The sequence below is a fragment of the Myotis lucifugus genome, unplaced genomic scaffold (assembly GCF_000147115.1).
Source record: "Myotis lucifugus unplaced genomic scaffold, Myoluc2.0 scaffold_329, whole genome shotgun sequence".
Lineage (NCBI taxonomy): Eukaryota > Metazoa > Chordata > Mammalia > Chiroptera > Vespertilionidae > Myotis > Myotis lucifugus.
The window spans coordinates 389,564-416,870 of record NW_005871377.1 but is presented as its reverse complement, the minus strand read 5'-3'; the positions used below and the strand labels follow the sequence as shown (position 1 = coordinate 416,870).

At 39.9% G+C, this 27,307-nt stretch overlaps 1 protein-coding gene across 1 annotated transcript; it reads left to right on the top strand.

Moving 5' to 3' along the window:
* Positions 1–112: 112 nt before the first annotated feature.
* MED1 (mediator complex subunit 1) lies at positions 113–27,307 on the top strand. Its single transcript, XM_006100775.3, has 17 exons — positions 113–352; positions 2,769–2,875; positions 7,863–7,941; positions 9,771–9,825; positions 9,934–10,066; positions 10,967–10,995; positions 12,833–12,904; positions 14,244–14,318; positions 14,945–15,018; positions 15,570–15,659; positions 16,405–16,516; positions 17,017–17,141; positions 17,397–17,515; positions 18,562–18,763; positions 20,394–20,489; positions 20,608–20,713; positions 22,064–27,307. The coding sequence occupies exons 1-17, from the start codon at positions 328–330 to the stop codon at positions 25,290–25,292; spliced, it is 4,728 nt and encodes a 1,575-aa protein (XP_006100837.1). The 5' UTR covers positions 113–327; the 3' UTR covers positions 25,293–27,307.

Sequence of the window (27,307 nt, the reverse complement as noted above, 5' to 3'; positions counted from 1 at the left end):
AGCTAAGGGAAGGCTCGGTTGGAAAAATCTCGCGAGAAGCACACCATTAATCCTTTTTCGCGATGGTTCGGCGTCCCTCCCTCTTCCTCTCTCTCGCAGGATCACGGCTAATCTCGCGATCTTTGGGAAGTTCCGTTGGGGAAGATGGCGGCGGCCGGGAGCACCCTTCTCTTCCTGCCGCCGGGGACTTCAGACTGAGCCTTCTCGGGAAGAGTGGGGACTGCTGGTGCCCCGCGTCCTGGGAGCCCCAGCCCACTTGATCCCCCCGATAGTGGTGGGGAAGAGCTGATCCAGTTGTGTAGGACTCGGGCCTTCCCCACTGTCAGGATGAAGGCTCAGGGGGAAACCGAGGGTGAGTGATGGAAGGGGGAAGCAGGGGGGCGCGACACATCTGGGGGGAGCCAATCTGTGAAAGGACCTGGGGGTCCGATGCCTTCGCGGAGGCCACACTCTCGTGGGCGCAGAGTCCGTGGGGCGGGATGTGTGTGAGTCTCGGATTCTGACCGTGCCTTCCCTGATGGTGGAGAGCTCCGACTTTGTGGTGATGGGGACTCCCAACTTCTGTGAAGGTTTCCTGCTTAGCTCGGGGCAATCAGTTGGGTCTCAGGGCATTGTAATCCTCAGGTTGTGGAAGACCAGGCGAGTGACTCTCAAAAGTGTGAATAATGGCCTGAGAATAGTAATAGAGCTGTGTGTCGGAGTACCAGGGGATGTTTGGGCGTGAGTGAAGCCAGGAGGTCCTTCTGATATGAAAAGCCTGCAGTTCCCTAGAACGTCACCGTGTTCAGAACTTGTCCTCTGGCATATGCGTTTATTTTCATTCTTTCAATGACTGGTCTAATTCAGAACTGAAAAGCAGCTTTTCTGTGGAACCTTACTTTGATTCTCTCAAGTTACTCCAGTTTTAAGTGCTTCCTTCGTATTTTGGACATAGTTTTCTATTACTAATACAGCTCACTGTATTATTTTGTACTTGTCTTCTCCACTTTATATTGAGCTTTGTAGATCAGGGACCTTGCCTTTCTCATTGTAGAGTTCCTGGGACATAAATAGTTGCTCAAAAAAATGTTTGATTTGAGCTTTCATATAATGATATTTATCAGACTTCTCAAGGGAAAGAAGGGGGGGTGTTTTTTGAAGGAGAGGACAAAGAAAGGTTTACACCTTGGGTGCAGAGGCATGACAAGTGTAAAATGAAGCAGGAATTTTGTCTAGTTTGCTCACTGCCATATCCCCCAGCACATAAAATAGTGCTTGAACGAATGAGTCTTGAAAGTGGGAATTCCTAGAAATGTGTCCAGAACTGTGAACTGGATGAAATAGCCCCCAAACCAGTTTTCCAGAAGAAGAGGGCATTAGAGGGAGGAGCTTGAATCTTGATTTAGAAGATGTCACTGCCTCAACTCTGATTGCTAACATTCTACTCATTTTTTTTAAAAAATATTTTTATTGATTTCAGAGAGGAAAGGAGAGGGAGAGATAGAAACATCAATGATGAGAGAGAATCATTGATCAGCTGCCTCCTGCACACCCCTTACTGGGAATCGAGCCTGCAACCCGGGTATGTGCCCTTGACCGGAATCGAACCCAGGACCCTTTAGTCCACAGGCTGACGCTCTGTCCACTGAGCAAAACCAGCTAGGGCCTATTCATTTTTTAATGACATCTTTTCTGTAACATTCCACAACTAATAAACTTTTTCTCCTTTGAATTTCAATTAGTAATGCATCTTTGTGTGTGTTTTTTTCTTTTAATAAGAGAAATTTTATTTAGAAAGTTACAGAAGTAGTAGTAGAAGTGAGCCAGCTGGGCTGCTAGGCTCAGGAAACAAGTTACAGAAGCAAAAGAAGGACCCTTGGAGCTTAGGAGAGGGAAAGGCAAAAGTAACGGGCCTGGGGGGTGAGGGAGGGATAAGAAAGGGAAGGGAAAGGCTTGGGCCTGCTCCCCACAAGAGATCAGCTGTGTATCTGTTTTTAAGAGCGTATCTCATTTTGCTTTTGTGTGATGGTTATTTCCGAGTTTACTTATCCACACCCTTTCACAGATGTTATCTCAGGCATATTGTGTTTTTGCATTGCCAGTCGTCTCTAGCATAGACCCTTGCTCATACTAAGCAGTACAAGAATTCTCGAAAGGCGAGTTTAAGGGCAAGGAGATTTGCTCACCCACTGATTTCAGGAGCCAGTCTTTTCTACCTTTCTTTTACAACTCTGCTAGAAACTAATTCTTTAGCTATTGACATCTTCCCTCTCTCTCTAGTTTTAGTTTGAATTCAAATAGGAGAAATCTGAATGACAAATAAAGCCTGTTTTCTTGATAATACTTATAAATTGATCTCCTAAAATTATGTAAAAAGATGAACAAAGTTTATATTTTTCACATTGAAAATCAACTAACCATAGTAAGGCCATATTCAAATGTGTGCTCTAAATATCTCATCGAGGGATATTATACATATCATGAAATAATTTTGTCACTAAATTGTAGTTCTGATCTTGAAACATGGTTAGAGATGGTTCTTTTTTGGTTCTCATTAAAAGTTTGAATAGAAAGCAGTCCTGTTCTGTGGTGTTCATTAGGTTAGGCCCATAATTTATGTGTCTTCTTGTCACTAAAAATAAATTCTTTGTATGTTTTGAAGTAAATGATATTGAAAAATATTTTAACTGAGTTCTTACCAGGATGTCATATGGGAGGGTTGTTTGCAAGAAAAACTTTAAGGTCTTGAAAGAAGAGTTTCTAACAATATCTTCTGATTTATATTGTAGAGTCGGAAAAGCTGAGTAAGATGAGTTCTCTCTTGGAACGGCTCCATGCAAAATTTAACCAAAATAGGCCTTGGAGTGAAACCATTAAGCTTGTGCGTCAAGTCATGGTGAGGATTGTGGTGTGTGCTTTGATAATTATTTAATAAGCTATGTTCCCTGTGTCAAATTTTTCAAACTAGCTAATATAGTGTGTATTTTGTTTGATTTATCATCAAGTTGATAGCCACCATGTACTCAGGTGTTTTAAGAATCTACCTAAGCCTGGCCTTTGTGGGTCTGGTTAAGCGCTGACCTATGAACCAGATCACAGTACGATTCCCGGTCAGGGTACATGCCTGGATTGTGGGCCCGATCCCCAGTGTGGGGTGTTCAGGAGGCAGCCAATCTATGATTGTCTCTTATCATTGATGTTTCTATCTCTCTCTCTCTCTCTCTCCCTTCCTTCCTCTCTGAAATCAATAAAAAAATAAGTTTTTTGTTTTTTTTAAAGAGTCTACCTAAGGAGACATATTTATAAAATGGTATTAATCATGAGTTATAGTACACTGAGGTACTTTAGGCAAAGGTGCTATTATAAAATGCTATTAATCATGAGTTATAGTACACTGAGGTACTTTAGGCAAAGGTGCTAGGAAACACACCAATAAGAGACACACGTGATAGACTGGGATAGAGACATTTATTCTTCACTTCCTGTTAAACTCCTTGATACTAATGTGATAGTACTTTCATTGTTTCTATGCTAGGAATTGAGTTTGCAATTCATTCATTTTTTTTTTTTTTTTGCAATTTGTTCTTAATTAGTTTCACTCCGTCAACCTCTTTTTCTGCAGTAGTACTACTCCTTCCTTAGTCATTCAGCATTCAGTAGTATGTTAGTTAAATGGAAGGCAGGGAGTTGGGGAGGATGGGGGCTGGATGTTAAAAGTTCATCCTTATGATTCTGTGGTAATTAAGTGATGTAGGAAAACTTTACTTCTATGCATTTACCTGGGCAATAGTTATATGGATGTATTTACTTTGTGATAATTCATAGATCTCTTCAGATTCTTATACTCTTCTGTATACTTCAATGAAAGTACCCTCTCCGCCCCTCCAAATCTTATTCTATGTCCAGAATAAGTTCAGTTTAGTAGTGTTTAAAATGATTAGTGTAGCACTAGCAAAATTACTGAATTTGTTATCAAAAGACCTGTGTTTTAGGCTTGACACAAGTGATTATTACTTATATGACCTTGGACAAATTATTTAATACTAGAGGCCCCATGCACGGATTCGTGCACTGGTGGGGTCCCTTGGCTTGGCCTGTGGGGATCGGGCTGAAACCAGCTCTCCGACACCCCCAAGGGGTCCTGGATTGCGAGAGGGCGGTTCTTGGGTGACGCACCCTGGAATCGGGCTCACCCCTCTCTGGTTCGGGTGTGTTACCCGAGAACCGCAGCTGTCAAGTCACTGCAGCTCGGCAGCTCCCACATTGAGCATCTGCCCCCTGGTGATCAGTGAGTGTCATAGCTACTGGTCAGAGTGTCTGCCCCCTGGTGGTATTGTGTGTCATAGGACGGTCGCTTAGGCTTTTATATATATAGATATCTGAGTTTGTTTTCTCATTTGGAAAATAGAGGCACACAAACCAGTTTGCTTTTCCACATATATTAAGTCCTTAGTTAACATTGGTTCTTGGAAACTGCAACTTGAAGCAAAATGATGTATAGTAAAACCAATATTATCATAGGCTAGTTGGCATACATAAGAGTTAAGTTCCTGTGGCATAGTTCTGGTCACAAAATATCACTGAACTTCTGAATAAAGACCCAGAACACTTTTAATATTAACCCCTAGAGTGCCGGGGAGCGCAATTGCGCTCCTCCTGTCTTTCGCCAAAAGTGTCTTTCGCCAAAAGTGTCTTTCGCTATCATGCTCCTCCTGCAGTGTCACTATTAGATGCTAGTAGTTCACTCTTTATTGACAGATGGCACCTAAGGAAAATCAGCAAAAATGCCTTGGCAATTTTAGCATAGTTCCTAGGATATTGGTTGGCACTCGAAGGGTTAAACATCGAGCCCTAGCTAGTTTCGCTCAGTGGATAGAGCGTCAGCTTGTGGACTGAAGGGCCCCAACTGAAGGGCTTCAGGTTCGATTCTGGTCAAGGGCACATGCCTGGCTTGTGGGGTCGATCTTCCGCAGGAGGCAGCCAATCGATGATTCTCTCTCATCATTGATGTTTCTATCTCTCCCTCTCCCTTCCTCTTTAAAATCAATAAAAATACATTTAAAAAAATATTAAACATCGAAATAAATGTGAGCTATACATCCATTTAAGAAATAGTTATGAAAATAAGTGAGATAATATTTCTAATTTGCTGGAATAAATTCAGAGTCTTGGGTGGCCAGAGCCTATCCTGGCAGCTCAGGGCTCAAGGTGGGAACCCACCCTGGACAGCATGGCCTTCCATTGCAGAGTGCACACACACACACACACACACACACACTCACACTCACACACACTTACACACTCACTCTCAGATGGGAACAATTTAGACATGGCAGTTAATCTAATGTGCCTTTGGGACATGGGTGGGAACCCGGAGAAAACTCACACAGACGTGGGTAGAATGAGCAAATTTCACACAGTGGTCTCAGCCAGGAATCGATTTTTGTTTTCTCAATGTTATAATGAGATGAAGTTACTTGAGGACCTGCTATAATTCTGTTGTAAGGATCAGATCAGATAATGGATATTAAAGTGTCGGGTTGCTAAATTACTTTTTAACTAAATTCTACAAATATATGTGCATCTTCTGGCTCAGAGTTGTGTACATAAAAGGTATTTAAATTGCCCTGGCCAGTGTGACTTAGTTGGTTGGGCCTCATCTCATGCACCAAAAGATTGCCTGTTCGATTTCCTGGTCAGAGCACATGCCTGGGTTGTGGACTGATACCTGGTATAGGGCGTGCAGAAGACAGCCAATCAATGTTATTCTCTCACATTGTTGTTTCTCTTTCCTTCCCTTCCTCTCTCTCTAAAAATCAATAAAAATATTTTTTAAAATGTTTTAAATAAAAGAATGGCAATTTTTACAGTCTTAGGACTCAGAGATTGTCATTTTTAATTTTTACTGGGAGTACAAGGCAGCCATATTCTAGTTTGAAATGTGTGCTATGTAAATGATATTGTCATTAGAGCAGTGGTTCTCAACCTTCCTAGTGCCACGACCCTTTAATACAGTTCCTCATGTGGTGACCCCCCACCATAAAATTATTTTCGTTGCTACTTCATAACTGTAATTTTGCTACTGTTATGAATTGTAATGTAAATATCTGATATGCAGGATGTATTTTCATTGTTACAAATTGAACATAATTAAAGCATAGTGACTAATCACAAAAACAATATGTAATTATATATGTGTTTTCTGATGGTCTTAGGCAACTCCTGTGAAAGGGTCGTTTGATCCCCAAAGGGGTCGCGACCCACAGGTTGAGAACCGCTGCATTAGAGAGACATTATGAGATAGAGGAATTTCAGGTGGCCACTGGTAATCACCAACCGGTGGTCACCCCTTTTATAGGGGTACCAGTGCCTTGGTTTGGTTACCATAACTTCTGTTGTCTACTTTTCAATTTTGCAGATTCAGAAACATAATTTTACTGGTATATCAAGATTTTGAATTGTTTACAACTGACATACTAACAAAATCTCAATAGATTAACATGTAAATCAGAATGCCAATTTATTTATTTACAACAGAGGGTCTATCTTTCCAGTTACCAAAACACTATATTCATTGTCTAGAGCGCCTCCTTGCATATTCAAGGTGCAAGGGAAGACAGATTATTAATTAATCAGATGTTTGTTTTGTGAGATTGGAATTAGATTAAAGAGAAGAATTGGGGCATGGAAAAGCCTGAAAAACTATCCTTATATCATAAAACTGTTCACATTTCTGGGGATTCTAATGTGCAGAGAAAAGCTTCTTCCCTGGATGGGGTTAGAACATCTATGCCAGTTTTTTTGTTTGTTTGTTTTGTTTTGCTCTTTGGGAATCCCTTTTCTGGACTACGCAATCTGTTACTTTGACTACTGTGTGGTTGTATTTCTTAGAATAATTTGGGAATTGCCAAATCTTATGAGCCACCCCATTTAACTGAGTAAATTTTTAAAAAAATATATTTTATTGATTTTTTTACAGAGAGGAAGGGAGAGGGATAGAGAGTTAGAAACATCGATGAGAGAGAAGCATCGATCAGCTGCCTCCTGCACACCCCCTACTGGGGATGTGCCTGCAACCAAGGTACATGCCCTTGACCGGAATTGAACCTGGGACCCTTCAGTCCCCAGGCCGACGCTCTATCCAGTGAGCCAAACCAGCCAGGGCTAACTGAGTAAATTTTAGGATGTAGTTACTTGTACAGGAGGCTGATCTCATTTATTACATTTTGATTCTTCCTAATTTCCCCCTTGAAGGTTATCTTACTTTATTTTTTTTTATCCTCATCTGAGGATATGCTTTTTATTGATTTTTCAGAGAGAAAGAGAAACATTGATCAGTTGCCTCCCATATGTGCCCCAACCAAGGACTGAACCCGAAACCTAGATATGTGCCCTGACCAGGAATTGAACCTGCAATCTTTTGGTGTATGAGACAACACTCCAACCAACTGAGCCACCCAGCCAGGGCATGGTTAACTTATTTTAGATCTGGGAATACCTTTTCCTTTCTTCTGTATATGGATATGGATGTATCCATGTACTATATGAACTTTCTTCCTTTGGCTGGATGGACAGAGCAACGGTTAAGAATATATTTTTAAAAAGTCTATAGACTATCTAGAGCAGTGGTCACCAACCGGTGGTCTGCGGACCACTGGTGGTCCGTGAGGTCCGAAAGGTTGGCGACCACTGATCTAGAGTATAGAGAGAATATAGAATATATTCTACATATTCAAATATATAGGATATTTTTGAGCCAGGGCTCAAGTAGATACAGTCTATAGAGTATCCTGAAGTATTACTACTAGGATAATATATATGCTTATCTAAAACACTGTTAGCTCGGTTAATTTTTACCTCAAATGTTTTCCCACTTAATACAGGAGAAGAGGGTTGTGATGAGTTCTGGAGGGCACCAACATTTGGTCAGCTGTTTGGAGACATTGCAAAAAGCTCTCAAAGGTTTGTAATCATCTTTGAAATATGCTGATTTCTTAAAACTACCTGTTTAAGAAAGACTATTTTACACTTACACTAGAAATATAAATTGAAATAGGTCAACTTTCTATGCTAGGTTTTGGTTTTGCTTTTATTATGGAATTGAGATGCGCTCTTACCTGATGTTTTGAAACATTTATTTTGATCCTATTTTAGAGGCTGGTAGAGACTCAAAAGATAATTGCTGAAGCATAACTATAGATAGCAGGGGAAAGTTGTTGTTTTTTTCACCTTTACATGTTTTCTTCTAATTAATTTTCAATAAGAAAACGGACATTTTAACGCTAAAAGATTTTTACTGTGTTTATAGACAATGTTTTCAGGAAAGCAAATATAAAATTTAAATTGTGAGCTTGATTATTCATGCTTATAATTACCTCATGTTTTTTGAGGAGAAATGAAAGTAAAAAAAGATTTTCCTCTGATGCACCACAAATGAAACTTACTCAGCTGAATATTGGTTTATTTTTTCATTGTGGTAAAATGTTCATAACATAAAACTTATCATTTTAACCATTTTTAAACGTACAGTTCATTGGCATTAGGTACATTCACATTGTTGTGTATCCATCGTCACCATCCATCTCCAGAACTTTATCATCTTCCCAAATTAAAACTGTGTACCCAATAAACAATAACTTCTCATTTCTTCCTCTCCCCAGCTCCTGGCAACTACCATTCTAATTTCTGTCTGTAAGAATTTGACTTCTCATAATAGTAGAATCATAAAGTATTTGTCCTTTTGTGACTGGTTTATTTCACTTAGCATAATGTCTTCACGGTTCATCCATTTTGTAGCATTTATCAGAATTCCCTTTTTATGAAAGCTGAATCATATTTTAATGTATGTGTATACCACATTTTGTTTATCTATTCAGCCATCGATGAACACATGGGTTATTTCCACCTTTTGGCTATTGTAAATAATGCTGCTATAAACACTTGAGTATTTTTATATTGTTTTATTTTATTATTATTTATTTTATTATTTTATTTTAAAGAGTGGGTTTATTAAAGCTGGGGACAGTGAAACAAGGAAGGGCTTAGGATAGAAGAAGCAATAGGAGAGAGTCTGGGTGGGGCTGCTTTTGTTCTCTAGAAATGTCAGGAACGAAATGAGCCTAGGCGGAGCTACTTTGGCTCCCTGGAAAGTCAGAGAAAAGGGGCTTGGAGACAGGTTCAAGGGGTTAGCTGTCCATTGCTCCCCTGATGGCAAGTATTGTGGGGACCCTAAGAGTTAAGGAAATGCACACCTGAGAGGAAGAATGCCTGTTTTTATGTTGGTTTTGATGTTAATCTTCCTTATTCAAACATTAGCAGATAACTGTATCTTCTTTAAATTAAAGGTAACTGTCCCAAATGAGTAATGAAAAAGGGAGAAGAGAAAGATCCATTAGTTTTTTCAAATATATTTTTAAAAATTGACTTTAAAGAGAAGGGAGAGAGAGAAACATCGATAAACATCCATAGGTTGTCTCCCGTATGCGCCTGACCGGGGATCTAACCCTCAATCTGGGTATGTGCCCTCACCTGGAATTGAACCTGCCACCTTTTGGTGTACTGGACGATGCTCCAGCCCACTGGGCTATACCGGCCAGGGCTCAAATAGATTTTTTTTTTTTTACCTTTATTACTGCATAGGCCATAGCTAACCCTTACCAATGACCTTTGTGCAAATTGTAAGCATTCGAACTATTGAATGTGTTTACCACTTTGAAAGGATGGTCTTTGAAGAATACAATTTAAGTTATTTGGAGCATCCTTTGTGATTTCCTTTTTTCACCCTTTCATAGTAACATCTTTACCCGCAATGACTGATCGTTTGGAGTCTATAGCAAGACAAAATGGGTAAGTAGACAGACGATCTGTAGGCAGAAATGTTTAACTTAGTGTTGACTTTGGGTGGCTTTATTTATGTGTCTTCTATTAATTTCTGTTTTGATTTGTTCCTGCTAGACTGGGCTCTCATCTCAGTGCCAGTGGCACTGAATGTTACATCACGTCAGATATGTTCTATGTGGAAGTGCAGTTAGATCCTGCAGGACAGCTTTGTGATGTAAAAGTGGCTCACCATGGGGAGAATCCTATGGTATGTGTTGTCGATATTTCACTGGAATCTGTGGGGTTTACTTAGGGACATTAATTTTAAAATGAATTGTTGGGGTTTGAAATAGCTTGGGTTTAGTGTTTTCATGAGCCACTGTAGAGGTGATGTGATAGGCTACAACATCAGTAGCTTTAGAATGGGATTTAGAGTAACATGGGTCCATCTCTAACATCATCGAAAAGCTTTAACAGGTGGAAACACCAGAGCAGGGGTCCTCAAACTTTTTAAACAGGGGGCCAGTTCACTGTCCCTCAGACCGTTGGAGGGCCAGACTATAGTTTTTAAAAAAACTATGAACAAATTCAGCAACAGGCAGTGGCGGCAAAAACACCCAGCGAGCCGGATAAATGTTTTCGGCGGGCCGCATGTGGCCCGCCGGCCGTAGTTTGAGGACCCCTGCACCAGAGGAACCCTTTCCATTTCATATACACAAACATGAGCCGCAATTGAACAATAGGTGCTGGGGTTTCAGAGATAATTAATAAAGTTTCTATCCTCAAAGAACTTAACATAATCAAGATGGACAGATAATCTTGTATATAGCTGATGTGTCTGAAAAGTCCTATAAAAGGATGAGTCTAAAATGTGTGTAACCAGACAATTGGATATGGATTTCAAGGATGGCATTAAAGAGAGGTCCTGATGTTTTAAACAAGCTACTGAAAGTTGATTCTTTTATAAACTATTTCTTATATTTTGATCTTTAATTTCCCTTCCCAATCCCATGGTTTACCAAGTAGGAAGAAGATGTTTTTTGATATCTTAATAATAAGGAACTTCTATAGAGTTTTAATGGCATGTGTGCTAATAAGAGAAAAATTCTTGGTGTCTTCAGAGATCTTAAAGTAGTTTAATATTTTAACATAATTTCTTTAATTTCAGAGCTGTCCAGAGCTTGTACAGCAGCTAAGGTAAGCAAATGACATAGTCTCTGATATTGGCAGACAATGCTGTTCTTTATAGCTAGGTTTTGAGGCCAGTCAAAAGTTACCTTCCTGAGGAACAAATTTATTTTCTTGGGTCAAGATTTTTCAGAGCCTATACTTGTTCACTTTCAGAACTGACTTAACTTGATTTCTTATCCTGCTCAATCTAGTCCAGGGTTTTTCAGCTTTGGCAGTGTTAATAATTTGGATTGGAAAATTGTTTGCTCTAGGGGGCTGCCCTGTGCATTGTAGGATGTTTAACAGCATCTTTGGTGTCTCTCCACTAGTTGCCAGTAGTAGCTCTTGAGTTGCAACAATCAAAAATATCTCCAGGTATGCCCTAGCCAGTTTGGCTCAGTGGATAGAGTGTCGGCCTGCTGACTGAAAGGTCCTGGGTTCGATTCTGGTCAAGGGCACATGCCCGGATTGCAGGCTTGATCCCTAGTAGATGGCATGCAGGAGGTAGCCAATCAATGATTCTCTCTCATCATTGATGTTTCTATCTCTCTCTCCCTCTCCCTTCCTCTCTGAAATCAATAAAATATATTTTTTTTTAAAAAGGAAAAGGAAGTGATTTAAAATATCTCATTTGCTCTGGCTGGTATGGGTCAGTGGTTAGAGTGTCGGCCTGTGCACTGAAGGGTCACTGGTTCGATTCCCCATCAAGGACACGTACATGGGTTGGAGGTTTGATCCCAGGCCCCGGTCTGCATGCATGAGGGTGGCAACCAATTGATGTGTCTCACATGATGTTTCTCTTTCTGTCTGTCACCCTCCCTCCCTCCTTCCCTCCTTTCCTCTCTCCTTTCCACTTTAAAATCAATGGGAAAAATGTCCTTAGGTGAGGAAATAAATAAATAAATGGCTTATTACTTAAGAGCAAATTAGTATATAAATTATCAGTTCTTTTTTACTATATTTTAAAAAAAAATGTTTTTATTGATTTTTAGAGAGGGAAGAATGGAGAGGGATAGGGAGATAGAAACACCAATGAATTGGCTGCCTCCGCATGCCCCCCACCAGAGATTGAGCTTGCAACCCAGGCATATGCCCTGACTGGGAATCGAACTGGTGACTTCTTGGTTCCTGGGTCAATGCTCAACCACTGAGCCACACCGGGCGGGCTTAACTATCTTTATTTATTTATTTATTTATTTTTTACAGAGAGGAAGGGAGAGGGATAGAGAGTTAGAAACATCAATGAGAGAGAAACATTGATCAGCTGCCTCCTGCACACCTCCTACTGGGGATGTGCCTGCAACCAAGGTACATGCACTAGACTGGAATCGAACCTGGGACCCTTCAGTCCACAGGCTGACACTCTATCCACTGAGCCAAATCGGTTAGGGCTGGGCTTAACTATCTTTTATACTGCTTATTAACACATCCAGAAAAATGGGCAGAAAAAGGAAAACCTTTCATTTGCTATTGTTTTTAAAAATATATTTTTATTCATTTCAGAGGAAGGGAGAGGGAGAGAGAGATAGAAACATCAATGATGAGAGAGAATCATTGATTGGCTGCCTCCTGCCCGCCCCCTACTGGGGACTGAGCCCACAACCTGGACACATGCCCTTGACCAGAATTGAACCCAGGACCCCTCAGTCCACAGGCCTACGCTCTATCCACTGAACCAAACCAGCTAGGGCTCTTTTGTTATTTTTGATTAATTCTAGAAACCTGGCTGGGGGGAAAGAGAATAGAACAAATTATGAAAATTAGTTTTATATAGTCATGATTTTTGGCACTTTGCTGTTAAGATTGAGTAGTAAATATATCTTTTATTCTCCTCCCTCTCCCCTCTTCCCTTAACTCCTTATAGGGAAAAAAATTTCGAGGAATTTTCTAAGCACCTTAAGGGTCTTGTTAATCTTTATAACCTTCCAGGAGACAAGTGAGTATTTTTATTTTTTGCTATTGTTGGAAAAAAACAATATAAATCTATAATCTATTTTGTGCTTAGAAGTTTGCCAAGCCTTTGCCCTATCTCATTTGTGATTTCTAATAGTACTGACAATCTAGAGCTCACCTTCCAACTCTATGTTTTTTGTTGTTTTGTTTTGTTTGTTTGTTTTTTTAATTGCTTAAAGTATTACAAAGAGTATTGCATATGTCTCCTTTTTTTTTCTCCCCTTGACCTTCCCCTGGCCTCCCCTACCCCCAGTGTCTTGTGTCCATTGGTTATGCTTATATGCATGCATGCAAGTTCTTTGGTTGATCTCTTACCGCCCCTCCCCCCCACTCTATGTTTTTAAATTATTTTAAATTAACAATATCTGCATTAATGCATTATGCTAAAAGAGACTATAATCATTGAGGTGTCTTCAACATATTGATTTCCGGGCTAAAAGAAATTAGTTGTTGTAGAACTGGCTTGTCATTTTTACTTTTATCCTACTTGGGATTCTGTTAACCTGCTTGGCTCTTTTAAATAGAGATAAAAATTAGCTTTGATAGATCACTGGATTATTTTTTTTGCTTTTAAGTTTAGAAACACATTTTAATTAAAATCTAAATACAGTTACTAAAATACTGACTTCTCTAGAAAACCGTGGCTATACACTAATACATTGCATCTATCATGTTAGAATGTGCATTATACTCAAATACAAAAACTATAAGATAAACCACCATCCTTCAACAATTGAGCAAAGATAGAATGCCTAAGGAACACATAGATGGACTTGCAGAGGCTGGCTGTTTTACTGAAAGCACCATTAAAAAAAGAGCACAAACGCATGGATTTTGGGGTATATACATTGAGTTGAACTTTTGGCACTAGGAATATCACTATAGATTTTTATTTTTTTATTATTTTTAAAAATATATTTTTACTGATTCCAGAGATGAAGGGAGAGAGAGAGAGATAGAAACACCAATGATGAGAGAAAATCATTGATCGGCTGCCTCCTGCACACCCTATGTTGGGGACTAAGCCCGTAACCTGGGCATGTGCCCCGACTGGGAATCAAACCGTGACCTGCTGGTTCATAGATCGATGCTCAACCTCTGAGCCATGCTGGCTGGGCCTCACTATGGATTTAAAAAAGAAAAACATTTTTAAGGTTTTTTTGGTGGTGTTGTTTTTTTTTTAAATGGATGTTTTAGTTGCCTTCAATATAGACTTGCCCTTTAGGCTTTCTGTATTAGAGTGTGTGTGTGTGTGTGTGTGTGTGTGTGTGTATGTGTGTGTTTTAATGATTTACCTCTTGTTCTCTTCATCTACTTTCTAGCAAACTGAAGACTAAAATGTACTTGGCTCTCCAATCCTTAGAACAGGATCTATCTAAAATGGCAGTCATGTATTGGTAAGACTGACTCAGGTGTCGATTCTATATGACCCTTCTGAGTACCCCATTCTTAAAGTTTTTTTATATTGGGCATTGCCAGGGTTCTATTATATGGAGTTGGGCAAAAGAAGGTTTACAGTTGTTCATATGGAAAATAATACAAGTATTAATAAATAATACAAGAATAAACTCTGTTTTTGTACTCACAACTGTAAACCTACTCTTGCCCCACCTATATATATTTACATGACACATGTATATTACTATACATCTGTATTTTACCTATATTATACATCTTGTCCATCTCTTTTCACTTCCCAAATGTTGACTGCATTCCATTCTCTGACTGTCAGTATCCCTAAGTTGATGGTTGGTATTCCCTGGGTTTTATCTGAAGTCTTATCAAACCTGGCCTCCCATCTAATCAATAACAGTCGAGTTGTAATTTTTGTTTGCCACACTATATATTGCTATATACTTGGAAATAATCCTTTCACTTTGAAGGTGAAATACAATTGTTATATGCCCAAGTACAGGACAGAGCCATTAATTATATGTCTTTTAAGAGCTGAACTCATTTTCACAATGTGTACTGATACCTTCAGGCTTTAAATACAAGCAAACATAGATCATTTGTCTTGCAGGAAAGCAACCAACGCTGGTCCCTTAGATAAGATTCTTCATGGAAGTGTTGGCTATCTCACTCCAAGAAGTGGGGGTATGTGATCCTATTTTGCTTATTTAGAAAAATGTCTAATTTTCGTTGAGGGGTCATTACTTAAAATTTCACCTTAGACCAGGCCGGTATGGCTCAGTGGTATGAACTGGGAGGTCATGATTCTTTTCCCGGTCAGGGCACATGCCCAGGTTATGGGCTCGATCCCCCAGTGGGGGGCATGCAGGAGGCAGCTGATCGATGATTCTCTTTTGTCATTAATGTTTCTCTCTCTCTCCTCTCCCTTCTTTGCTGAAATCAATAAAAAAATATATTTTTTTAAATGTCACCTTGGGTTTGTAAGCAGAGGGAGAAAATTGTCATTTCTAAGGTATTAACACCTGTCTTCCCTACATTTTATATTTTTAATTGTGAAGTAAATTGTTGCCACTAGAATCAATACTTACGCTTCTGTCATATTTCATAAGCTGCTTTGGAGCATGAGTCTTCATGTCTGTGAAATTATTTCCTGTATATAGGTTTATAGAAATGGAAATGTTTTTCTTTATTTGTAATTTACCTGGTAAAGATGTGATAAGTTTTCTTTTTCATAGGTCATTTAATGAATTTGAAGTACTATGCCTCTCCTTCTGACCTGCTGGATGATAAGACTACATCTCCCATCATTTTGCATGAGAATAATGGTAAGACTTTAGAGCAACTGAAGGTTTTTATCAGTGTTTAAAAAAAATTTTTTTAAGTTTGAATGCCTGGGTTTGCTTGTACTTCCTGGTTTGCTACTTGTAATAAGTTTGCCATCCCTGTTAAAGTTTGCTACTGATACAGTCACACACACACACACACACACACACACACACACAGGCATACATATCTCCATATATAAATATGTACGCATATATATGTGAATAAGTAAATGAATGAATTAAAAGATATAAACCACCCTGACTTGAAATAATCCCCTTTAATCATTACTTTAATGGTGAAGAAATTGGCCAACTTACTAAGGAATTATAATAATGGATGTTATTTTCTATTTGCACTTTAATACACTAAAACAAAATGAGAAATGGCCTAATACCTCATTTGGTCCCCTTATAACTTCCATCATTGATTACCCTGTAATCATAATTCTTTTTAAATACATTCTGAAGTTGGAGAAAATAAGTAAATAACAGTAATGAGCCTTAAAATTTTTTTTCCTTGGACTGCATTATTTCCTGTATTTTGTTTTATTTACTGACAGAAACACTGGTTGGTTAGAAAGGTAACTTCTAGCATTTCTAAGTTATATAGGTATTACAGTATCTGTGAAACAAAACAGGTCTGACAAACCATGCAGAAGTTAGCCTGCTTTTTTGTTTTCTTAATGTTAGGGTCCTTATAATTTGTGTTACTTTGGAAAATATCATTTTTATTCTCTCTTCCCAGTTCCTCGATCTTTGGGCATGAATGCATCAGTGACAATTGAAGGAACATCTGCTATGTATAAACTCCCAATTGCACCGTTAATTATGGGGTCACATCCAGTTGATAACAAATGGTAAGTTAACTATAATTAATCCTAGGGTAGCAAAGTCCATTTTTTACCATCAAGCCCAGTTTTAAGCCAGTTTCACTTGGCTCTTCCCTCACTTGACTTTCCAGAGATTGGCTTTTTGTTTTATCCATTTAAATTCTTTTTTTAATGTTTATTTTAATGTTCCTCTGAAGTTTGCTCATGGAACACATTCTCTGTCCTGAGAGAGAAAAAAGAGAATTGTGCTAATTCCTCTTTTTAAATGATTGCTCCTTTTTCTCTCATGGGACTTACATTGGTTTGGAGTTACATTGGAGCAATAACTAGAGTACATGCCTCAGGATACATGTTTGATTAAATACTTCAGGGTTAATAAATAGGATGTTTCAGAATTGGGGGAAGAATGTTTGGTAGGCTTTGTGAGTATGTGTTTATATGAAGCAGACATGTCTAAGAATGTATGTTTAGATTTTTCATTTTCATATCAAATCAAAACCCAACCCTACCTCTTCTTTTATTTGAAGGACCCCATCTTTTTCCTCAATCACCAGTGCCAATAGTGTTGATCTTCCTGCGTGTTTCTTCTTGAAATTTCCCCAGCCAATCCCAGTATCTAGAGCATTTGTTCAGAAACTTCAGAATTGCACAGGTGAGTTATAAGTATCAGTAGCTAATCTTGTTATAAGTATGAAAAAGCAAGCTTCAAATTCAGATTATCTTAGACCTCTTTTGGTCTTGTAGGCCTCAAAAAAGTATTGATGGGTATAGATGTTATGGTACTTGGTACTGAAGTACTTTTTGAATAAATGGACAAATGAAGTAGAAGTCATGAAAGGAAAACTGAGCTGTCAACGTTTTGATCTTATTGTGATCATTATATTGGTCCTTTCCCCCCTTCCCCCAGGAATTCCATTGTTTGAAACTCCACCAACTTATATACCCCTCTATGAACTGATCACTCAGTTTGAGCTGTCAAAGGACCCTGACCCCATACCTTTGAAACACAACATGCGATTTTATGCTGTAAGTAAGACTCTGTGGGCTGTTGTAGGTTATATTTGGACCCAAAATGAGAATCTTCTTTTATAGGATTACTGAGGTTAAATAACATTCTATTGGACTGCTGGATCATATCCTATTTCCTCAGTCAGGCAGGAAATTACAGAAATCTCTGGAACATACTGAAGAAAGAGCATAAGCTTCTAAGTCAGGAAACAACATACATTTCATTGTTGAAATTTCAGATGAAAGTTCCTTAATGGTATTTGGACTTTTACAAGCATATGAGTAGGTGTTAAATATTCTTATTGTTTAATTTTTCAAGTGCCATAAGCTTATAATCTGGAAAGGTCCTTTATTCAGATACATACAGAGAAGAAAGTGCTTGAATGCCCTGGCTGGTGTGGCTCAGTTGGTTGGGCATTGTCCCGTGCTCTGAAAGGTTGCCGGTTCTATTCCCGGTCAAGGCACATGCCGGGGTTGCAAGCTTGAGCCCTGGTAGGAGGCAGCCAGTTGATGTCTGTCTGTGTGTGTCATCTGTCTGTCTCTCTCTCTCTCCCTCTCTCTCCCTCTCCCTCTCCCTCTCCCTCTCTCCCCCCTCCTCCCTCCCTCCCTCCCTCTCTCTCCCTTGCTCCCTGTCTCTTTCCTCTCTCTCTAAAAATCAATGAAAATATTTTTTTTTTAAAAGGAAAATGCTGGAGTGAATAAGGGAAGTTTCAAAAACCTCATTTTCACTTGAATTTGTTGGAATGTTTAGACTAAAGTAGTAGTTCCCAAATTCTGGCTGCATTATAATTATATATAGAATATTTTATTAAAAGTACAGATTTTATACAGATTTCTGAGGTAATTTTCATGTTAGCTAGGCTAGGAAACCAATAGCAGAACATTTACAAAAAAAGGGTCTGTTCAGCCAAGTGGGTAATTAGCATTTATAACATTAGCTGACCAAAGAATTCAATGGAGTTCTATTACTGAGTTTTGAGGTGTAGGTTGTTTTTTAGGATAGTTGTGGTTGGAGAATAATGTGTGAGTAAATAGCATTCATTTCCTTTGTTCTTTTTGCCTAGGCTCTTCCAGGTCAGCAGCACTGCTATTTCCTTAACAAGGATGCTCCTCTTCCAGATGGCAGAAGTCTACAGGGAACCCTTGTTAGCAAAATCACCTTTCAGCACCCTGGCCGGGTTCCTCTTATCCTAAATCTAATCAGACACCAAGTGGCCTATAATACCCTAATTGGAAGCTGTGTCAAAAGAACTATTCTGAAAGAAGGTACTGTCTTTCCTTTTGATTTCCTTACTAATAAATGGAAACTGATAACTCCAGTGGTTTTTAATTTGGTAGCCCATCATATTATCTATGGAACTTTAAAAAAGACAGATATTTGGTTTCTATAGCCACATGAACTTAAGAACTGAATTAGAACCTCAGTGGGAGGTGTTGGGAATCTAGTTGAAGCTCCACAAATAATTTGATGGAACCAATCTATGAATTAGCATATGGAAACCACTGTGGGTTATTTTTTTTTTGGTGGGGGGGGAGTGTTTGCAATGGACTTAGTCTTTCTCTACATACAGTGATATAATTGGTTAACTAAGGGCCTGAACCCTGCAGTTGAATATAAAGTAGAACTTGAGATGCTGTAGGTGAAAGGACTTCTTGATATCTAAATTTTGGGTTGTTAAGAGCGTTCTTTTAGTCCCGAGTATATTTCCTCCCTCCATTCTTTGGAGAATTTAATCATATAGTTTACAAAAGGATGAGACCTGTGCCTTTTTCTCCCAGGATTCTGGAATGCTGGTGTTTTTCAAACAGTGTTTAGAAGCTTTGATATGAATTTTGGCTGCTCTAGTTAACCACAGTTACTTTTTACCTTAGTTGTAAAACACTTTAGTGAAAGAGATGTATCAGTGCAAATGCTAGGCAAGAAGAAACGGAAGGTAAATCAGGAGATACTTTTTATGGGAATAAGAATTGCTTTAGAAATGAGAAATTTTAGAGCGCATATGCAAGTATGCCTATGGACCTTCTATTTCATGTATTTGAATCCTAGGAGAATTCTTCAAAGAGCTTCAGGGCACCTAAAAATGAGTTTTTGTATGGTAGTTATGGAGTTAGTCCTACAGAGATGCTTTCTGCCCAGCAAGTATGTGACCCTTGATTCTGGGCTGCCAGCATGTTTAGCTTAAGAACATATGATGGCAGATATGTGTGTATTTGGTATAACTATACATTTTAGATTGTAACCCTATGTCCTTGCTCACCAGATTATGGGTTGCACAGCTAACAGCTGCAAACACTGATAGAAAGCAGGGTTTATGGCAGTGGTTCTGGATGTCTGCTTATCAAACAGAATGAGAAACTCCTCTTGGCCACATTTATATTCAGAATTCACTTTTAAGGCAGGGTGTTTATATCTTTCAAGGTCTTTAACAATTTAGGGATTAAATGCCTTCATTTTATTTTATTTTTTTAAAATATATTTTTATTGATTTCAGAGAAGAAGGGAGAGGGGGAGAGAGATAGAAACATCAGTGATTAGAGAGACTCATTGATTGGCTGCCTCCTGCAAGCCCCCTACTGGGGATGGAGCCCGCAACCCAGGCATGTGCCCTTGACTGGAATCGAACCTGGGACCCTTCAGTCCACAGGCTGACACTCTATCCACTGAGCCAAACCAGCTAGGGCGAATGCCTTCATTTTAGAAAATTGAAATTTAGTTCTTTGTTTTAGAGTATTTATAACATAAACTGGCAGATTCCTTTTATTACCTGTGAATGGTATAGTAGGTGTGGGATTTAGTTTCCAAGGAAAGAAAAAATTTCATTCTTTACACTTAGGGATTATTTACTTGTCTCAAGTCTTATAATTACTATTTTATGATGTTTTCTTTGCCTTTTAGATTCTCCTGGGCTCCTTCAATTTGAAGTGTGTCCCCTCTCAGAGTCCCGCTTCAGTGTGTCTTTTCAACACCCTGTGAATGACTCCCTGGTGTGTGGTGAGTTGTATGGGTGGCTACCATCTCTCTCAGAGCAGCAGTTTGGTTCCTTCATCTCTTTTTGAAAACTCAGAAGCTGAATCTAACTCAAATACTTCTTATATATTTTGTCTTTCAGTGGTAATGGATGTGCAGGACTCAACACATGTGAGCTGTAAACTCTACAAGGGGCTGTCAGATGCACTCATCTGCACAGATGACTTCATTGCCAAAGTTGTTCAAAGGTAGCACTGGCCCTTTTCCATTAGAGTCCCAGTAAGAGGTGTATAGTGATGTGTGTGTTTTTTTCAGTATTAGAGTGAATTGGAAGTTTAGAAGGAAAACATTTAGTCACTGCTTTGAATTCACTCTTCTCTGCTTTCAATTCTAAAGCAATATGAGCTCTGATTTTTAAAATATCATTTAAAATATCATGAGAGTAATAGGGTGTAAGGTAGGTAACTTCAGCCTGGCATTAGGGTTCTTGTAGGAGGAAGAGAGCTGAAATAAGATGTAGGTCTTTTTTTACTTATCCTCTTTGTAACATGTCACTGACAGTGAGTGGGAAGATACTTAAGCCAGTTAGCTTTCCAGAAACATTGTGTAATTACCATTTTGTAAATAAATTTTATTGGAACAGAGCCATGTCTGTTTATTTACATATTGTCTATGGTGGTTTTGCAGCTAAGATGGCAGGGTAGTTAGACAGAAACCATATGATCTTCAAAAGCCTAAATTGTTATTAGTTGGACTTTTAAGAATGGTTGCTGACATGTTCTAGAGCAAATGTTTTCAAACATAGGTTTATAAATATGTTTAAAAGATAGAAAGTGCTTTGCTTTAAAATAAACAAGATTTCATACCAGTAGTAGCACTTCTTACAGTATTGTTTTGGGGTGATCTAAGCCATTAAGGTTTAGAACAGTGATGGCGAACCTTTTGAGCTCGGCGTGTCAGCATTTTGAAAAACCCTAACTTAACTCTGGTGCCGTGCCACATATAGAAATTTTTTTATATTTGCAACCATAGTAAAACAAAGACTTATATTTTTGATATTTATTTTATATATTTAAATGCCATTTAACAAAGAAAAATCATCCAAAAAAATGAGTTCGCGTGTCACCTCTGACATGCCTGTCATAGGTTCGCCATCACTGGTTTAGAACTTAGATGGGTCAAGAGATTTTTCTAGTGGTTGATTAAGATAAATCATGTATCCCATTAATCACATGTCAAGCTCTAGAAGGAAGGCATTTTGTTACTGAGTTAATTATTAACAGTTTTATTTTAGTTCATTATAATATCTAATTCTTGAATTCTTGTTTATGGTTAGTTTGTTTTTGGTGATGCTTCAAAAGAGATTGATGATTGCCTACTGGCCCAGATTCTCTTTAATTTATCCAAAGCTCTGGCATTTCACAGAACTGTTCCTGCCTTTGGGGTTATTTCCTTACCTGAAAATTGCATTACTGCAAACCTCTGAGGACATATCCAAATCTCAGGAAAAATTAAAGCCCCTTTTCTCTAATGAAAACTTGGTTTCATTCAGCAGCTAGTGCAATGTTAATTTTGTCTTTTTCCATCTTATCTTACAGATGTATGTCCATCCCTGTGACGATGAGGGCTATTCGGAGGAAGGCTGAAACCATTCAGGCCGACACCCCAGCACTGTCCCTCATTGCAGAGACAGTTGAAGACATGGTGAAAAAGAACCTGCCCCCGGCTAGCAGCCCAGGGTATGGCATGACCACAGGCAACAACCCAATGAGTGGTACCACTACACCAACCAACACCTTTCCGGGGGGTCCCATTACCACCTTGTTTAATATGAGCATGAGCATCAAAGATCGGCATGAGTCGGTGGGCCATGGGGAGGACTTCAGCAAGGTGTCTCAGAACCCAATTCTTACCAGTTTGTTGCAAATCACAGGGAACGGGGGGTCTACCATTGGCTCGAGTCCGACCCCTCCTCATCACACGCCGCCACCTGTCTCTTCGATGGCCGGCAACACCAAGAATCACCCGATGCTCATGAACCTTCTTAAAGATAATCCTGCCCAGGATTTTTCAACCCTTTATGGATGCAGCCCTTTAGAAAGGCAGAACTCCTCTTCCGGCTCACCCCGGATGGAAATGTGCTCGGGAAGCAACAAGACAAAGAAGAAGAAGTCATCAAGATTACTACCTGAAAAACCCAAGCACCAGACTGAAGATGACTTTCAGAGGGAGCTATTTTCAATGGATGTTGACTCTCAGAACCCTATCTTTGATGTCAATATGACAGCTGACACGCTGGATACACCACACATCACTCCAGCTCCAAGCCAGTGTAGTACTCCCCCAACAACTTACCCACAACCAGTACCTCACCCCCAACCCAGTATTCAAAGGATGGTCCGACTATCCAGTTCAGACAGCATTGGCCCAGATGTAACTGATATCCTTTCAGACATTGCAGAAGAAGCCTCTAAGCTTCCCAGCACTAGTGACGATTGCCCACCCATTGGCACCCCTGTTCGAGATTCTTCAAGCTCTGGGCATTCTCAGAGTGCCCTCTTTGACCCTGATGTCTTTCAAGCCAATAATAATGAAAATCCATACACTGATCCAGCTGACCTTATTGCAGATGCTGCTGGAAGCCCCAGTAGTGACTCTCCTTCCAATCATTTTTTTCCTGATGGAGTAGATTTCAATCCTGATTTGTTGAATAGCCAGAGCCAAAGTGGTTTTGGGGAAGAATACTTTGATGAAAGCAGCCAAAGTGGAGATAATGATGATTTCAAAGGATTTACATCTCAGGCACTAAATACTTTGGGGGTACCAATGCTCGGAGGTGATAATGGGGAGACTAAGTTTAAAGGCAATAGCCAAGCTGACACAGTTGATTTCAGTATTATAGCAGTGGCTGGTAAGGCTTTGGGTTCTGCAGATCTTATGGAGCATCACAGTGGTAGCCAGAGTCCTTTATTGACCACTGGAGACTTAGGGAAAGACAAGGCTCAAAAGAGAGTAAAGGAAGGCAATGGCACCAGCAATAGTCTGACAGGGCCAGGATTAGATAGCAAACCAGGAAAGCGCAGTCGGACCCCTTCTAATGATGGCAAAAGCAAAGATAAGCCTCCAAAGCGGAAGAAGGCAGACACTGAGGGAAAGTCTCCGTCTCACAGTTCTAACCGACCTTTCACCCCACCTACCAGTACAGGTGGATCCAAATCTCCAGGCAGTTCTGGAAGATCTCAGACTCCCCCAGGTGTTGCCACACCACCCATTCCCAAAATCACTATTCAGATTCCGAAGGGAACCGTGATGGTGGGCAAGCCCTCTTCTCACAGTCAGTATACCAGCAGTGGTTCTGTGTCTTCCTCAGGCAGTAAAAGCCACCATAGCCATTCTTCCTCCTCTTCCTCATCTGCTTCCAACTCAGGCAAGATGAAAAGCAGTAAATCAGAAGGTTCAAGTTCCAAGTTAAGTAGCAGTATATATTCTAGTCAAGGGTCTTCTGGGTCTAGCCAGTCCAAAAATTCATCCCAGTCTGGTGGGAAGCCAGGCTCCTCTCCCATTACCAAGCATGGGCTGAGCAGTGGCTCTAGTGGCACCAAGATGAAACTCCAAGGGAAGCCATCATCACTTATGAACCCTTCTTTAAGTAAACCAAACATATCCCCTTCTCATTCAAGGCCACCGGGAGGCTCTGATAAGCTTGCCTCTCCAATGAAGTCTGTTCCTGGGACTCCCCCATCCTCTAAAGCCAAGTCCCCTATCAGTTCAGGTTCTAGTGGTTCTCATATGTCTGGAACTGGTTCAAGCACTGGCATGAAGTCTTCTTCAGGGTTAGGATCCTCAGGCTCTTTGAAAACTCCCCCATCATCTAATTCTTGTACAGCATCTTCTTCTTCCTTTTCCTCAAGTGGCTCTTCCATGTCATCCTCTCAGAACCAGCATGGGAGTTCCAAAGGGAAATCTCCCAGCAGAAATAAGAAGCCGTCCTTAACAGCTGTCATAGATAAACTGAAGCATGGGGTTGTCACCAGTGGCCCTGGAGGTGAAGACCCAATGGATGGCCAGGTGGGGGTGAGCACAAATTCTAGCCATCCTATGTCCTCCAAACATAACATGTCAGGAGGAGAGTTTCAGGGCAAGCGTGAGAAAAGTGATAAAGATAAATCAAAGGTTTCCACCTCGGGGGGCTCAGTGGATTCATCTAAGAAGACTTCAGAGTCAAAAAATGTGGGGAGCACAGGTGTGGCAAAAATTATCATCAGCAAGCATGATGGGGGTTCCCCTAGCATTAAAGCCAAAGTGACTTTGCAGAAACCTGGGGAAAGTAGTGGAGAAGGGCTCAGGCCTCAGATGGCCTCTTCCAAAAATTATGGCTCTCCACTCATCAGTGGTTCCACTCCAAAGCATGAGCGTGGCTCTCCCAGCCATAGTAAATCACCAGCATATACCCCTCAGAATCTGGATAGTGAAAGTGAGTCAGGTTCCTCCATAGCAGAGAAATCTTATCAGAACAGTCCCTGCTCAGATGATGGTATCCGACTACTTCCAGAGTACAGCACAGAGAAGCATAAGAAGCACAAAAAAGAAAAGAAGAAAGTAAAAGACAAAGACCGGGACCGGGATCGGGACAAAGACCGAGACAAGAAAAAATCTCATAGCATCAAGCCAGAGAGTTGGTCTAAATCACCCATCTCTTCAGACCAGTCCTTGTCGATGACAAGTAACACAATCTTATCTACCGATAGGCCCTCAAGGCTCAGCCCTGACTTTATGATTGGGGAGGAAGATGATGATCTTATGGATGTGGCCCTGATTGGCAATTAGGAACCTTACTTTTAAGACAAAAAACATGGCCAGAGCGAAACTAATAAGTTTATAGGCAAACCACCATCGGGGTGAGTCGGACAGGTGGTGTTTCAGAATGTTAAATGAAATGTCCTTGATACTGAGCTGGGTGAATTTAGAAAAGCATAGCCAGACCCTACTAAAAGAGACCATGGGTTTGATTATTAAAAATCACTGTTCCTTTGCCAGGAAAAAAAAAGTTAAAATACTTGCTTATAAAAGGGAGCGGGTGGGTGGGGCATAGGGAAAGGGAAGGGTGGAAAACAGTTTTGTGGGAAATATTCATATATATTTTTTCTCCCTTTTTCCATTTTTAGGCCATGTTTTAAACCTAATTTTAGTGCATGTATGTGAAGGGCTGGGCAGAAAGTGAAAAAGCAATACATCCCTTGATGCATTTGCATGAAGGTGTTCACCTTTGGGTAGTTGTCCATTAGAGACATGGGCAAATGAAGGACTATGGTTACTTTGGACACTTAAGTAATGTTTTGTGTCTGTTTCTTAGGAGTATTTGGGGGAGGGAAGGTAATTTTAGCTATTTATTTGTAATATTTTAACCCTTTATCTGTTTTTATACAGTATTCCTTTCTAATTTTATGAGGTTCAGGGTTCAAAATGATAGGAGGTAGAGAAGAGCAAGGCTTATTTGGTTGTAGGGAGCTTGTAGCTTGTGCTGGTACCGTAGCATGAAGCCCAAGCAAATTAGAGCCCATCTTTGAAGTTGAGAAAAACCAAAATGGTATTTTTTGTTTTAGGAGGTTTTTCTTGGGATTCAGGCATCATAGGAATATTAGGAGTTACCTCCCTGTGGATGTATTGATTTATAGCCTCTCCTTTACAAAAAAAGCTGGGCTGGCTTTTTGGGTTATAAACATGTTTTCAGATGCAGTAAGGTTTAATGTGGGACAGCTTCCCTGACCCAGTGGCATGAAAACCATTGCAGAATTAATAGTTCTCCTATTTCCACAATGTGCCAAAAGTCTACACCCCAGCATTTTGTTTGTAGGAGAACAGATGCCATTCCTGAGAGCTGGGCTCCTTTCTCACAAGGAGGAGTCCAGACTTGAATCACTCATGCTCCCTTAGATAAAACAGTAAAAAAAATGTGCAGCCATAGTTCACTTAAAACAATTTCAAGCTCACTTGAAGTAAGGGAGCCTGGAATGCTAGGTGGGCATGAAGATAAACCCTTGCTACTGTGTAGCAACACAATTGGACCTTTTTGGAGGAATAGGTCTGAGTCTGGATTCTGGGGGACATCAATAAGAAGCCCTTCTCATAAATATAAAAATCCAGGAGACCATTTGAGTGCAACACAAGTTCTCAGTATTTGGAGGGTCCTCTCAAAATTCTGCGGCCTTACTTTGATTTTTGACACCTGCACTGTGCCATTCCTGATGATTCCATTCAGGACCTGTATCAGCAGGACGGGGCATGGTCCCCAGCACAACTCTTCTGGATTAAAAAAAGAAAAGCCAGGTGATTTATTTATGTATGTGTGTGATAAATGGAGTGACTTCATCAGATATTGAAGAAGATTTCTATATTCAGCTCTTTCTGCAGGTTGGAGTTAGCATAGAGTTGGAAAATCAGCTTTGGCTTCTTTCCTGACTGTCTCTGATTTCCTCTAGTGTTCTCCCTTTTCTGGTCATCAGCTCTCAACAACTCTGCCACTTTTGTGTCCCAAGGTAATAAGAAGTAGGAAACGAAACATTGCAAAGTGGAGCAAGAAAAGTTATCCGTTACCGTATCAGTCAAATGTCTTGGGTGACACTAAGGAGGACATGGGCAAGGTGATACCAGAGTGCTTTATCTTGTGATGCTGATACAGTAGCAGCCTCTCAGACATACAACCAGGTTGGATTTCTCACAAGTTTCTCACCTAGTTTTGAATCCTGTCCCATTGGTTTCTGCAGGAAAAAAAAAAAAGTTATATGGTATTTTTGTTCTGGGTGGGGAAGATCTTATGGGGAATGTACTGCATAGTATCAGGG